Source organism: Salvelinus alpinus, chromosome 1 (assembly GCF_045679555.1).
Source record: "Salvelinus alpinus chromosome 1, SLU_Salpinus.1, whole genome shotgun sequence".
Classification (NCBI taxonomy): Eukaryota; Metazoa; Chordata; class Actinopteri; order Salmoniformes; family Salmonidae; genus Salvelinus; species Salvelinus alpinus.
The window spans coordinates 39,940,951-39,955,132 of NC_092086.1; the positions used below are offsets into that span (position 1 = coordinate 39,940,951).

General features: G+C 47.1%; 1 protein-coding gene across 6 annotated transcripts in view; it reads left to right on the plus strand.

The window, feature by feature from the left end:
- The window catches only part of LOC139575779 (caskin-2-like), a 92,420-nt gene that overhangs the window by 46,680 nt on the left and 31,558 nt on the right, over positions 1 to 14,182 (plus strand). For all 6 annotated transcript variants that reach the window (XM_071401069.1, XM_071401096.1, XM_071401114.1 and 3 more), the window contains 3 exons: positions 9,831 to 9,928; positions 11,990 to 12,135; positions 12,976 to 13,071. In XM_071401069.1, the coding sequence (XP_071257170.1) occupies positions 9,831 to 9,928; positions 11,990 to 12,135; positions 12,976 to 13,071 (340 nt within the window). The remainder of the gene's footprint in view (positions 1 to 9,830; positions 9,929 to 11,989; positions 12,136 to 12,975; positions 13,072 to 14,182) is intronic.

The following is a 14,182-nucleotide window of genomic DNA, read 5'->3' on the forward strand; positions in this document are numbered from 1 at the left end:
ATAGCACATTGATGACATTGGTGAGATCCCTTGGTGCAGCGTGGCTTTTTTAAAGAGTCGCTCAGCTCCCTGTAGAATATGAACTAGTCAAAAAGTAGATCATGCAAACTCTGGCAAAGTCTACAGTTAGACTGTCTGAGTTCAGATTGAGTCCGATAGGCTTAGCACACCCGAGATATCCAAATATAACTACCTCTTATAGCGCTCCCACATCCATCCCAACAGCCTTCCCCCTCTACAGACACTACTGGTGCCCCCTCACTCAGCCTAAATAAACAGAGTAACAAAAGTGGAGAGAAGAGCCAAGACAACAGTGGGAGACCTTTAGATAAGCCGTGCCTCTGAGATGGCTGTAAAACGGTCCAGAGAGCAGGACAGTGGCGCACCATATATCAGAGCCTATGTCCCCCCCCCCCCCCAGGCCCCAGGCTCTGGCCATGGTTTACTGCTTGTTATGCATCTTCTCCAACCCCCCCCCCCCTCCTCTCTCTCTTTGTCAGCTCTCATGGGGGGCAGGGAATTCAGAGGCGGAGCCTGAGGGGTCCGGGGTCAGGGGTGGAGTTTGTCTGGCGTAGAGGGCGGGACTGTGGCCGATTTAGATGGGAGTGTTTACAAAAGCTGCCACACAACTCAATGCAGTGATGACAGCTGCCGCGCCCGGGAATTATATACTAGTGCACCAGAGAGGAAAAACATGGCTGGAAACAGAGTTGCAGGCTTGATGATGATGATACACTACATGACCAAGAGTATGTGGACACCTGCTCATTGAACATTTCATTCCAAAATCATGGGCATTAGTATGGAGTTGGTCCCCCCCCTTTGCTGCTGTAACAGCCTCCACTCTTCTGGGAAGGCTTTCCACTAGATGTTGGAACATTGCTGCGGGGACTTGCTTCCATTCAGCCACAAGCATTAGTGAGGTCGGACACTAATGTTGGGCGATTAGGTCTGCCTCGCAGACAACGTTCCAATTCATCCCAAAGGTGTTCAATGGGGTTGAAGTCAGGGCTCTGTGCAGGCCAGTCAAGTTCTTCTACACCGATCTTGACAAACCATTTCTATATGGACCTCGCTTTGTGTACGGGGCCATTGTCATACTGAAACAGGAAAGGGCCTTCCCCAAACTGTTACCCCAAAGTTGGAAGCACAGAATCGTCTAGAATGTCATTGTATGCTGTAGCGTTAAGACTTCACTACACTGGAACTAGGGGGCCTAGCACGAACCATAAAAAACATCCCCAGACCATTATTCCTCCTCCACCAAACTTTACAGTTGGCACTATGCATTGGGGCAGGTAGCGTTCTTCTGGCATCCGCAAAACCCAGATTCATCTGTCGTACTGCGAGCTGGTGAAGCGTGATTCATCACTCCAGGGAATGCGTTTCCACTACTCCGGAGTCCAATGGCGGTGAGCTTTACACCACTCCAGCCGATGCTTGGCATTGCGCTTGGTGATCTTAGGCTTGTTTGCGGCTGCTCAGCCATGAAGCTTTCCGACGAACAGTTCTTGTACTGTCATTGCTTCCAGAGGCAGTTTGAAACTCTGTAGTGAGTGTTGCAACCGAGGACAGGCAATTTTTACTCGCTATGGGCTTCAGCACTCGGCGTTCCTGTTCTGTGAGCTTGTGTGACCTGCCTCTTCGCGGCTGAGCTGTTTTGCTCCTAAACGTTTCCACTTCACAGTAACAGCACTTACCGTTGACCGGGGCAGCTCTAGCAGGGCAGAAATCTGACGAACGGACTTGTTGGTAAGGTGGCATCCTATGACAGTTCCACGTTGAAAGTCACTGAGCTCTTCAGTACGGCCATTCTACTGCCAATGTTTGTCTATAGAGATTGCATGGCTGTGTGCTCGATTTATACACCTGTCAGCAATGGGTGTGGCTGAAATAGCCCAATCCACTAATTTGAAGGTTTCCACATAGATTTGTATATACTGTATAGTGTATGTGGGGCTCAACATTAGCATGTCGGAAGAGTGTTCATTTGTGTCTTGCTGCTGCTGTGTGTTGCTCAGGCTGCGTGCGCGCGCGCGCGCGTGTGTGTGTGTGTGTGTGCTGCTCGGTTCTAATGGCCCCCGTGGGGACATGGAATTTCAAGTGGGGGGAAAGGTCTTTCATTATTCATCAGTGCTGTTGGCACTGCTCTGCTTTTCTCTCTAGCGTTAAACACAGACTATACTACTGTAGGAACCCGACCCCTCATCTTATCACTACAGCTCAGTCTCATATCCTATAGCTTAGTCTAGCGCTCCATTAGTAGGCCATACGCTATCATGTTGAAGCACAGCACACAACAATTATGTTTACAACAGTAATCACTCATGTATATTGTGGGCTGTTTGTTTTTCTAGAACACTTTGTTGGGCAATCATGGAAAGTGTTCAGTCTGTCTTGGCAGTAGTGAGGGTATGTAGTACTATGAATGTTGTTCAGGTGAAGACCTGTATGAGAGGATGATGAAAGGTTCTTACTCATCCCTTACTGTAGGCGTGGACATGGTTGATATATACTCAGTGGCCAGTTTATAAGGTTCACACATCTAGTACCGGGTTGGACCCCCCTTTACCTCCAGAACACCCTGAATTCTTCAGGGCACAGAGTCATTGCTCAATTGGTATCAAGGGACCTAACGTATGCCAGGAAAACATTCCCCACACCACCGCCACCAGCATGTACCGTTGACACCAGGCAGGATGGGGCCGTGGACCCATACTGTTTATGCTAAATCTGGACTCTGTCATCAGCATGACGCAATAGGAACCGGGATTCGTCGGACCAGGCGATGTTTTGTGTTGGTGAAGGCGTGCCCACTGGAGCCGCGTCGTCTTGTTTTTAGCTGATAGAAGTGGAACCCTCTGGTCGTCTGCTGCAATAGCCCATCAGTGACAACGGCCGAAGAGTTGTGTATTTCTGAGATGCTGTTCTGCACACCATTGTTGTACTGCGCCGCTATTTGCCTCTTTATGGCCGCCTGTTGGCTTGCACAATTCTTTCCATTTTCGCCCAATGCTGCTGACTGGATGTTTTTTGTTTGTCTCACCATTCTCTGTAAACCCTAGACACTGTTGTGTGAAAAGCCCAGGAGGGTGGCCGTTTCTGAGATACTGGAACCAGCTTGCCTGGCACCGACGATCATACCACACTCAGTCGCATAGGTCACTTTTACCCGTTCTAACGTTTAATCGAGCAGTAACTGAATTCCTTGGTGCCTGTCTGCCTGCTTTATTAAGTAATCCACGGCCACGTGACTCACTGTCTGTAGGATATAACCATTTTCGTGAGCGGGGTGGTGTACCTACTAAACTGGCCAATTGGTCAGCTCACGCAACTGTTATTAAGGTGTGTGAGGCTGTGAGAGAGTGCTTGCCACCCATTCATCCCATTTCCGTAGACTTTATTTGCCCTCTCCGTTTATGTGTATGTGCTAGCATGCACGAGAGAAAGAGATTGTGTGTGTGTGTGTGTGTGTGTGTGTGTGTGTGTGTGTGTGTGTGTGTGTGTGTGTGTGTGTGTGTGTGTGTGTGTGTGTGTGTGTGTGTGTGTGTGTGTGTGTGTGTGTGTGTGTGTGTGTGTGTGTGTGTGTGTGTGTGTGTGTGTGTGTCAGAGAAAGGCATGCTGAACAAACACTGGTGCTGTAATATATAAAAGGGTCTCTTTTCTGCAACCCTGTGAGACAAATTAGTATTTGAGTCCCCATGAACTTTTCCAGCTTTTGGTCTGTGTTTGGGGTGCAGTTTCCATGGAGAGCAGCACTGGAATGGCCTGGGCTGAATGGCTGTGCCTGTCTGTGGGGGACTGGTTGGATCCCTGGCCTGTGTGTCTGTGTGTCCACAGAGGGCAGTACTGCCAGGACCCGTCAACACACCCCTGTCATCTGAAGCAATGGAGGGAAAGAACCAACCCTGGCAGGAGAGGACTATACACTACTAACTCTCCCTCTGAGAGCTGGACAGAAAGCCTGCTCTGTTTCTAAACTACCATAGAAGCTGACATCCATGCCATGTTAGAAGTGTATGTCAACACAGCTCCCTGCGGGAGGAAGGTGTGTGTGTGTGTGTGTGTGTGTGTGTGTGTGTGTGTGTGTGTGTGTGTGTGTGTGTGTGTGTGTGTGTGTGTGTGTGTGTGTGTGTGTGTGTGTGTGTGTGTGTGTGTGTGTGTGTGTGTGTGTGTGTGTGTGTGTGTGTGTGTGAAAGACTGTGTATTTAAGAGAATGAAACAGCGTGTCTGAACCTGCGCTCGTAAAAACTCCCTGTAAATGTTTTCATTCAGACGGCTTGTACTGTCATATAAAATCCATTGACTTATAAAGGAACATAGGAAAGATACCAAAGGCATCCAAAAAAAGACCTCACCATTGAAATGTAGCTAAAAGTGATGTCATAGTTCCCATGTTTCCAAGCCATTTCATTGGCTCTACTACTATACTACACAGAGCTATAGGGCCCACCTGCATTGATGCTGTGCCTAGATGACCAAGGCCAGGCCACTCTGTTTGCTGAAACGATTAGCACACAGCCCAGACTGGAAGGAAGTTATTAGCCTCTGACCTCCCAGTCAGGCAGTCAGTCAAATAGACAGAGAGATACTAGACTGGCCAGGTCACCTTGGGGAATGTGACACTATCAGCAGGAATGTCATTTGACAGGATGGTGCCTTGGCTCTGAGAGGCTGTAACTCTCTCACTGTCCCTGGTCTTGCTGGGGAGGTTTTGTGTGTGTGCGTGTGCGCGTGCGTGCGTGAGCGTGCGTGCGTGCGTGCGTGTGAGCATGCATGTGTGTTTGCTTGCTTGTGTGTGTCTGTCTGTCTGTCTGTCTTGTCTGTCTGTCTGTGTGAGCCTGTGCGTGTTTGCTTGCTTGTGTGTGAGCGGGTCTGTGTTTGTGTGTGTGTGTGTGTGTGTGCGTGCGTGCGTGCGTGTTTGTTTGAGGTGGGTGATATACTACCCCAGTGCATTCCAGTCTGCAGGGATGACAGCACTCCAACCTGGTACTGAGGGGCCTGATTGGAGACAGGTCAGACCCTCTCCATCTCCCTCCGTAAATATCTCCCTCCTCTCTCATCCTCTCTCTGTCTCTCCCTCTCTCTCTTTCTTTCATTGGAGTGGTGTGCTAGAGTGATGCGGTAAGAGATGTCCCTGTTCTCTTCTAGAGAGGGGGAGGGGGAGAGACGGCGGGGTTGACAGGAGGAGAGACCTGCGTGCTTTGAACACAGAGCCTTTTCAAGGGCCTTTCTCTCTTCTGGACTCTCACGTCCTGTCAGGGGGAGAACAGGAGAGAGAATTGAAGGGAAGGACAGAGGAGGGATTGTGTACCTCCGGCCTCTCACCTCCCTCTCTCCCTCTCCTGACGTCCCTCTTTCATGGCTGGGACCTGTGTAAAGCCCCTGGCCCGAGTGACTTAATACATCTCCACCCCATGGCCCAAATAAACGCTGCTGCATTAGGGAAGGAAACCGAGCTCTACCTCAGAGGATAGAGGCAGGATTCACTGGGTTAAGTGGCCCTAAGGCAGGCCTAATGAGACCAACGTCACACGGGGTTCATCTAGGTTTAGAGAGATCTCAACTGAAGGTTCACGAAAGAGAGAGAGGGTGTGTGTGTGGGTGTGTGTGTGTGTATACTCTGCTTGGAGTGTGACTCTCACAGAGGTGTGAAGTGTTTTCAGAAGCACTTAGGAAATCAAGTGATTTGGGACGCGGTTCACCAACACTTCTGTACTCAATATTACAACATGAAAAACGGTTCGGTACTCAAATGTTGTTACTTTTGGTTCTATCAAATGTGTCTCACGTTTGGAAATGAACTAAATGTATTGAACTTAATAGAGTTATCATAACACATGACCAGAATGCATCAGGCATTCGTATTCCCTGCAATTTTCTGAAGAGGCAACGACACAGGAATGCCCCTTTCTGTGTGCGGTGTGCGTATGTCTATCACTTTGTGTAACCATTATGGATGCTAATGATAACCGTCTGGTAGATGGAAAGCTTTTCCCAGTAGCCTATGCCTACCTGGCAGAATCATGATTATTTGCATCAATTCAGTGGCCAAAAGTTTTGCAAACTCCATCAAACATGCGCTACAGAAACACCACTAACCAAACAACAGTGCTAAGCGTCTGCACTTGAATTAAAGGCTATCTACACTAAAACATATTAACGTCTTACATTTTCCCCCAGACTTCAAATGTAATCCTCTGATGTGGTTTAGTCATTTTTGTGGATTTAGAACATCCAATGTAGTTTTTTATCTTTTAAAAAGCCGAACAAACTGGGAAAAACCACATTCTCTCTGCTTTTTTTGCCGTTTTGCCGTTTTTGCCGTCGTTTTGGTATAGAGCGTGTTTTTTTATTTAACCTTTTATTTAACTAGGCAAGTCAGTTAAAACCAAATTCTTATTTACAATGACGGCCTACCCCGGCCAAATCCGGACGATGCTGGGCCAATTGTGCGCCGCCTTATGGGACTCCCAATCACGGCCGGATGTGGTACAGCCTGGAATCGAACCACTGAGATGCAGTGCCTTAGACCACTGCACCACTCGTGATACTAAACCTGGTATCAGTATCCAAGTCAAAATTCTTGTATCGTGACAGCACTTGTGCTCATCCCTAGTCTGGGCCTCAGCAGCTGGTATTATTCACTCAAAATATCAGTTTCTTTCCCTGCATGTCTAGTCTCCCCTACTTGTGCTCTTTCTTCAGACTCTCTTTGTGTGAGGAAGCCCTGGAGTGCAGCTCACGGTAACTCCATTATAATATGCTGACATAATGGTAAGATCAGTCTATGATACTCTATTAAATTAATTAAGAAGCCTCCAGGTAAGCCGTATTTAGTATCGCATCATCAAACTTGATACCTTTCTATTTGCGTTGTCATATGTGTAAAATACCTCCGTCTTTACAGTAGGCCTTTGTCTTTACTCTGTTGTCCCTCCATAGACTTTGGACTGGAGCAAACATGTTTCCTATCAACCAATAGACAGACATGGTTTATTTAGATTTTAGAAGCTGTCCTAATAACTAGGCTGTTTGCAGAGATGCTCCTCACACATGCATTTTGATGATTTTATCACCTCTCAGTCAGGCTGCTGGATTGAACAGAGGGATTAGACTCTCTCTTCCTCCCCCTCCTCTATCTCTCTCTCCTTCCCCCTCGCTCTCTTTCATTCTATTCCATTACTCATAGAGATGATCCTGGCCCTGTTTGTTACTGTAGCCAGACACAGCAGAACCCCCAGCCTCCCTTCATATTACACAACTCCCTCTGGTAGAGAGACAGGAAGTGCTACATGCCCACTGAGGCACCACTTATTCCAAAACACCCTGTAGAGCTATAGTACAGACTGTCTCTCTCTAGTACCGACTGTCTCTCGCTAGTACGGGCCGTCTCTCTCTAGTACCGACCGTCTCTCTCTAGTACCGACTGTCTCTCTCTAGTACGGGCCGTCTCTCTCTAGTACCGACCGTCTCTCTCTAGTACTGACTGTCTGTCGCTATAGTACGGGCGGTCTCTCTCTAGTACCGACTGTCTCTCTCTAGTACCGACTGTCTCTCTCTAGTACCAACCGTCTCTCTCTAGTACCGACTGTCTCTCTCTAGTACCAACCGTCTCTCTCTAGTACCGTCTGTCTCTCTAGTACCGACCGTCTCTCTCTAGTACCGACCGTCTCTCTCTAGTACCGACCGTCTCTCTCTAGTACCGACTGTCTCTCTCTAGTACCGACCGTCTCTCTCTAGTACCGACCGTCTCTCTCTAGTACCGACCGTCTCTCTCTAGTACTGACTGTCTGTCGCTATAGTACGGGCGGTCTCTCTCTAGTACCGACTGTCTCTCTCTAGTACCGACTGTCTCTCTCTAGTACCGACCGTCTCTCTCTAGTACCGACCGTCTCTCTCTAGTACCGACCGTCTCTCTCTAGTACCGACTGTCTCTCTCTAGTACCGACCGTCTCTCTCTAGTACCGACTGTCTCTTTCTAGTACCGACTGTCTCTTTCTAGTACCGACTGTCTCTCTCTAGTACCGACTGTCTCTCTCTAGTACCGACTGTCTCTTTCTAGTACCGACTGTCTCTCTCTAGTACCGACTGTCTCTCTCTAGTACCGACTGTCTCTCTCTAGTACCGACTGTCTCTCTCTAGTACCGACCGTCTCTCTCTAGTACCGACCGGCTCTCTCTAGTACAGACTCTCTCTCTCTCTAGTACCGACCGGCTCTCTCTAGTACCGACCGGCTCTCTCTAGTACCGACCGTCTCTCTCTAGTACGGACTCTCTTTCTAGTACTAGCTGTCTCTCTAGAGTGCAGGCCGTCTCTCGTGTCTCTGATCTGGTTATTTATGGTTAGGTGCTGTACAGTATATTATGTTCTGGCAGCTTCCTCCCTCTCTCCATGTGGATGGTGGTGGCTGCAGGCTGTGGCTGCGGCCTGGACCTGTGTGTGTGTGTGTGAGATGGGAGATTTATATCTGTGGTGTTTGGACTTGACGGTGGTGCTGGAGGCAGGATTGTTACTCACCAGCCTGATGAGTTGAGTCGTTCTTCCCCTCTGAGCTGAGTCACCTCTAGAGGCCACACTTTGTGTTGGCATGCCCCGACAACACACACACGTCATGGCACTCATAAAACATGATGGTGGGGGTGCCAAATCCTCCCTCCCACAGTTTGGGGGCTTTAATTTTTTATTTACTACCCCCATACCCCCCCTCCCTTTCTCCCCAAAACAGATAAAGCTGAACAACAAAGAGAGAAAAGGGGAGGAGGGGGGAGAGACTGTCTGGATGAGGATGGGGGGAGTCTGGTCTTGATTGAGCCAAAGCCTCCAGATCCATTATCTTTCCTGTTATTCATGTCTCCTGGTGTCTAGTGAATCCTAGACTACTGGCTGGCTGGCTTCTACACTACAGTACTGCCCAATAACACAGCCCTCAGCCCACAGCCCAGAGCAGGGTTCTGGATAAGCCTGGTTTTGCTTTATATTGTGGCCTCTTTCTACATATTGAAGAGGTTGTTTTCCATTCACTTTACCATCAGATCACATGCAGACTTTAATTGAATCGTCATCAGTGAGAGGATGAGTGTGTGACTAACAGCCCAGGGCTGTGGTGTGTTATTGGGCTAATGGAAGAGTACTGGCTCTCTGTCTGTCTCTGTCTCTCTCTCTCTCTCTCTCTCTCTCTCTCTCTCTCTCTCTCTTCTCTCTCTCTCTCTCTCTCTCTCTCTCTCTCTCTCTCTCTCTCTCTGTCTGTCTGTCTGTCTGTCTGTCTGTCTGTCTGTCTGTCTGTCTGTCTGTCTGTCTGTCTGTCTGTCTGTCTGTCTGTCTGTCTGTCTGTCTGTCTGTCTCTCAATGTCTCTCTCTCTCAATGTCTCTGTCTCTCAATGTCTCTGTCTCTCAATGTCTCTGTCTCTCAATGTCTCTGTCTCTGTCTCTCTCAATGTCTCTCTCTCTCAATGTCTCTCTCAATGTCTCTGTCTCTCTCAATGTCTCTCTCTGTCTCTCTCTCTCAATGTCTCTCTCTCTCAATGTCTCTCTCTGTCTCTCTCTCTCTCAATGTCTCTCTCTGTCTATCAATGTTACTCTCTCTCTGTCTCTCTATCTCTGTCTTTCTCTCTCTCTGTCTCTCTCTCTCACAAGCAATCCCATTAGCCTCTAAGCCTCCCCATTGCCAAACAATCCCAATGCCCTCTCAATTGTGTCTTTCACTCAACTATACTATGTCTGTACTGAACTATCTCTCCAAACGTCATCTTCCCATTTCCTCTTCTCCGTTGTCTTTGTGCCTCTGTGCTATATCCCTCTGTCATCTTTTTGTATGTTGTTGTCTTCAGGTTCTCAGCTCTCCACCATGCTGCTCTGACCGGAACTACAGACCTGCTGTCTGTGCTGCTGGAGGCCCAGGCCACTGTGGATATCAAGGACAGGAACGGTGAGACACAGCACTATTTATCACCTGCTCTCAGATCAGCTAGCAAAACAGCTAACACAGGTCTCAGTGAGATCATCTCAGTCAGCACAGACATTATCTCTGATGTTTTCTATCAGTGGCACACATTGTCTTGAGATTTCATGTTAGCTGGTACATACAGATCTCAGACCAGTTAACAACATGTGCCTCAGTACAAACAGACTCGCCTTTAATTCATATTATCTGTGATGTTTTTATTAGTGACGCACACATTGTCTTGTGATTCTACTGTATATCAGCTGGTACATTCTATTAGTTCCATCTGTGGAACACATTGTGATTTTAATATCAGCTTTCAGATGCATAACCCAAAAATGTCTACTGTACTTCTGTCCGTCACTCACTGTCTGTCTGTCTTGTGTTTGTTTATATGTGTATTGTAAAGTGCCTTGCAAAAGTATTCACCCCCTTGGCGTTTTTTCTATTTTGTTGCATTACAACCTGTAATTTAAATAGATTTTTATTTGGATTTCATGTAATGGACACACAAAATAGTCCAAATTGGTGAAGTGAAATGAATAAAATAACTTGTTTCACAAAATAAAAAATAAAAAAACGGAAAAGTGGTGCGTGAATATTTATTCACCCCCTTTGCTATGAAGCCCCTAAATAAGATCTGGTGCAACCAATTACCTTCAGAAGTCACATAATTAGTTAGATTGCACACAGGTGGACTTTATTTAAGTGTCACATGATCTGTCACACAATCTCAGTATATATACACCTGTTTTGAAAGGCCCCAGAGTCTGCAACACCACTAACCAAGCGGCACCATGAAGACCAAGGAGCCCTCCAAACAGGTCAGGGACAAAGTTGTGGAGAAGTACAGATCAGGGTTGGGTTATAAAAAATATCAGAAACTTTGAACATCCTATTAAATCCATTATTAAAAAATGGAAAGAATATGGCACCACAACAAACCTGCCAAGAGAGAACCGCCCACCAAAACTCACGGACCAGGCAAGGTGGGCATTAATCAGAGAGGCAACAAAGAGACCAAAGATAACCCTGAAGGAGCTGCAAAGCTCCACAGCGGGGATTGGAGTGTCTGTCCAAAGGACGACTTTAAGCCATATACTCCACAGAGCTGGGATTTACGGAAGAGTAGCCAGAAAAAAGCCATTGCTTGAAGAAAAAAATAAGCAAACACGTTTGGTGTTCGCCAAAAGGCGTGTGGGAGACTCCCCAAATATATGGAAGAAGGTACTCTGGTCAGATGAGACTAAAATTTAGCTTTTTGGCCATCAAGGAAAACGCTATGTCTGGCGCAAACCCAACACCTCTCATCACCCGGAGAATACCATCCCCACAGTGAAGCATGGTGGTGGCAGCATCATGCTGTGGGGATGTTTTTCATCGGCAGGAACTGGGAAACTGGTCAGAATTGAAGGATGATGGGTGGCGCTAAATACAGAGAAATTCTTAAAGGAAACCTGTTTGTCTTCCAGAGATTTGAGACTGGGATGGAGGTTCACCTTCCAGCGGGACAATGACCCTAAGCATACTGCTAAAGCAACACTCGAGTGGTTAAAGGGGAAACATTTAAATGTCTTGGAATGGCCTAGTCAAAGCCCAGACCTCAATCCAATTGAGAATCTGTGGTATGACTTAAAGATTGCTCTACACCAGCGGAACCCTTCCAAGGAGCTGGAGCAGTTTTGCCTTGAAGAATGGGCAAAAATCCCAGTGGCTAGATGTGCCAATCTTATAGAGACATACCCCAAGAGACTTGCAGCTTTAATTGCTGCAAAAGGTGTTTCTACAAAGTATTGACTTTGGGGGGGTGAATAGTTATGCACGCTCAAGTTTTCTGTTATTTTAGTCTCATTTCTTGTTTGTTTCACAATAAAACTATTTTGCATCTTCAACGTGGTAGGCATGTTGTGTAAATCAAATGATACAAACCTGCCAAAAATCAATTTTAATTCCAGGTTATAAGGCTACAAAACAGGAAAAATGCCAAGGTGGGTGAATACTTTCGCACGCCACTGTATATGATCATAGATGTGCTGCCTCCTGCAGGTATGCGTCCGCTCCACTATGCAGCATGGCAGGGCAAGGCTGACTCTGTCCTTATGCTGCTGCGGGCCGGAGCTGGAGTCAATGTGGTCTCACAGGATGGACACATCCCCCTGCACCTGGCCGCACAGTACGGACACTATGACGTGGTCAGTACACAGACACACACACACACACTCACACAGACAGACAGACAGACAGACAGACAGACAGACAGACAGACAGACAGACAGACAGACAGACAGACAGACACGCACTGAGCTCTACACAACAGGCATGACTCTGTGTATGCCCCACACAGACGGGACAAGTAGGCATGCAATGGATTATGGTCATTGTAGTTAACTACCCACATTTCCTGTGCTGAACTATGTAGAATATTGGCCTGTTGGAAACTACAACTCCCTACTACATTGCACAGTTCGGCTTTGATCTGATTTATCTTTAGAGAAAATGCGCATTGAGCGCAAAGAAAAAACGAACTAAATGGAATTCAAATAATTGGGAAATAGATCAGGAACTATCCTACAAGCATTGTCAGGATGTGTTCTGGTTACGCCACATGAATTGATTTGTAAGCCTTTTAGGACCACAGTTTGTGTGAAAAGCATTTATCTGCACAGACCATGAAGTCCCATTTGATTGTTACAGCCTCCGGTCCTCTAGTCTACTATGTATTGCCAGAGCAGAATGACCAGGGCTAATGGACTGTCTGTTTTCACCAAATACTCTGTGTCCTTGGATACGGCAGGCAGCACCAGGTGCTGATAGAAACATCTGACATCATCTCCCTGGCTATGTGTGTTGTAATGTTATCTGCATGACCACATCCACATAACATAACCTACTCCTCTAATGGCCCCAGTGACAGTGTGTATATGGTATTTGATCTTGTGTGTGTGTGTGTGTGTGTGTGTGTGTGTGTGTGTGTGTGTGTGTGTGTTAATATGTGTGTTAATGTTGATTCCCTGTCTGTCTGTTTCTCTCAGTCTGAGATGCTGCTGCAGCACCAGTCCAACCCCTGTCTGATCAACAAAACCAAGAAGACCCCCCTAGACCTGGCCTGTGAGTTCGGTAGAGTCAAGGTAAGACTGTGTGTGTGTTTCCTCCCCCACCGCTGGCCCAGGCTCACAGAGACGTAAGTGATGTAACTCTGTCATGGCCTGTGTTAGTCTAGACAGACAGTGGTCACAGCTGGACAGATACAACCCCTCTGGAGCTGGGATGGACTGCGTTGTCACAACTGCTCCTCTTCCATGAAATACATCTCACTTCTGCACTCTTTACTTTATCTTTCTTTCAGTCTCTCTCATCCTTGAGCATGCTGATTTTCTTACTAGAGCACATTAATTCTCTAAACATTTCTCTCCTCTCTTTCTCTCCCTCTCTACTCTCCATTTCTCTCTCTTTCTCTCTCCCTTGAGCACAGTTATTCTCACTCCTTTTTCACACTCTCCATCTCAAATGTACATTTGGTTACTATGTTAATGGTGAATTGGGCAGTTTAAGCCTGCATCATTAAACCAGTTTGACAATTTCATAAACATCTCTCTCTCCCTGAGTGCACAATAGCTTTGTATATGAATTTGTCAGTTCCTATAGCCATTCAAACACCACCAAGCCAATGTGAGTGTATTTCAAACTCTGTGCGCTGCCTCAATCAAAGTCCCTGGTCCCAAATAGTGCTGCAACAGCGTTTAGTTTGGATAGGACAGTGTGAAGCCGAACCAAGCCAGGGTGATGTAATAGTACACACACACACACACACACACACACACACACACACACACACACACACACACACACACACACACACACACACACACACACACACACACACACACTCATTGTGAACGCTGCTCTCCTCTCCTACTGGGCTGGAAAATCCCCTTGTCTTTCATTCTTATGTATCTGGATGTGGGCTGGAGAGGAAGTATTGGCAAGTCCGTCTGTAACTTCTATTACTGGAAGGTTTGCTGGGCAGCTTTGTTTGTGCTTGTGTGTTTGTTAAATGAGACTTGAGAGAGTTAGCCTGTAACGATTGTCCCCTAGGATTGATTTAGAATGGGATATCTTTAGAATGCTGACACTGGCTCCAGTGTGTGTGTGTGTGTGTGTGTGTGTGTGTGTGTGTGTGTGTGTGTGTGTGTGTGTGTGTGTGTGTGTGTGTGTGTGTGTGTGTGTGTGTGTGTGTGT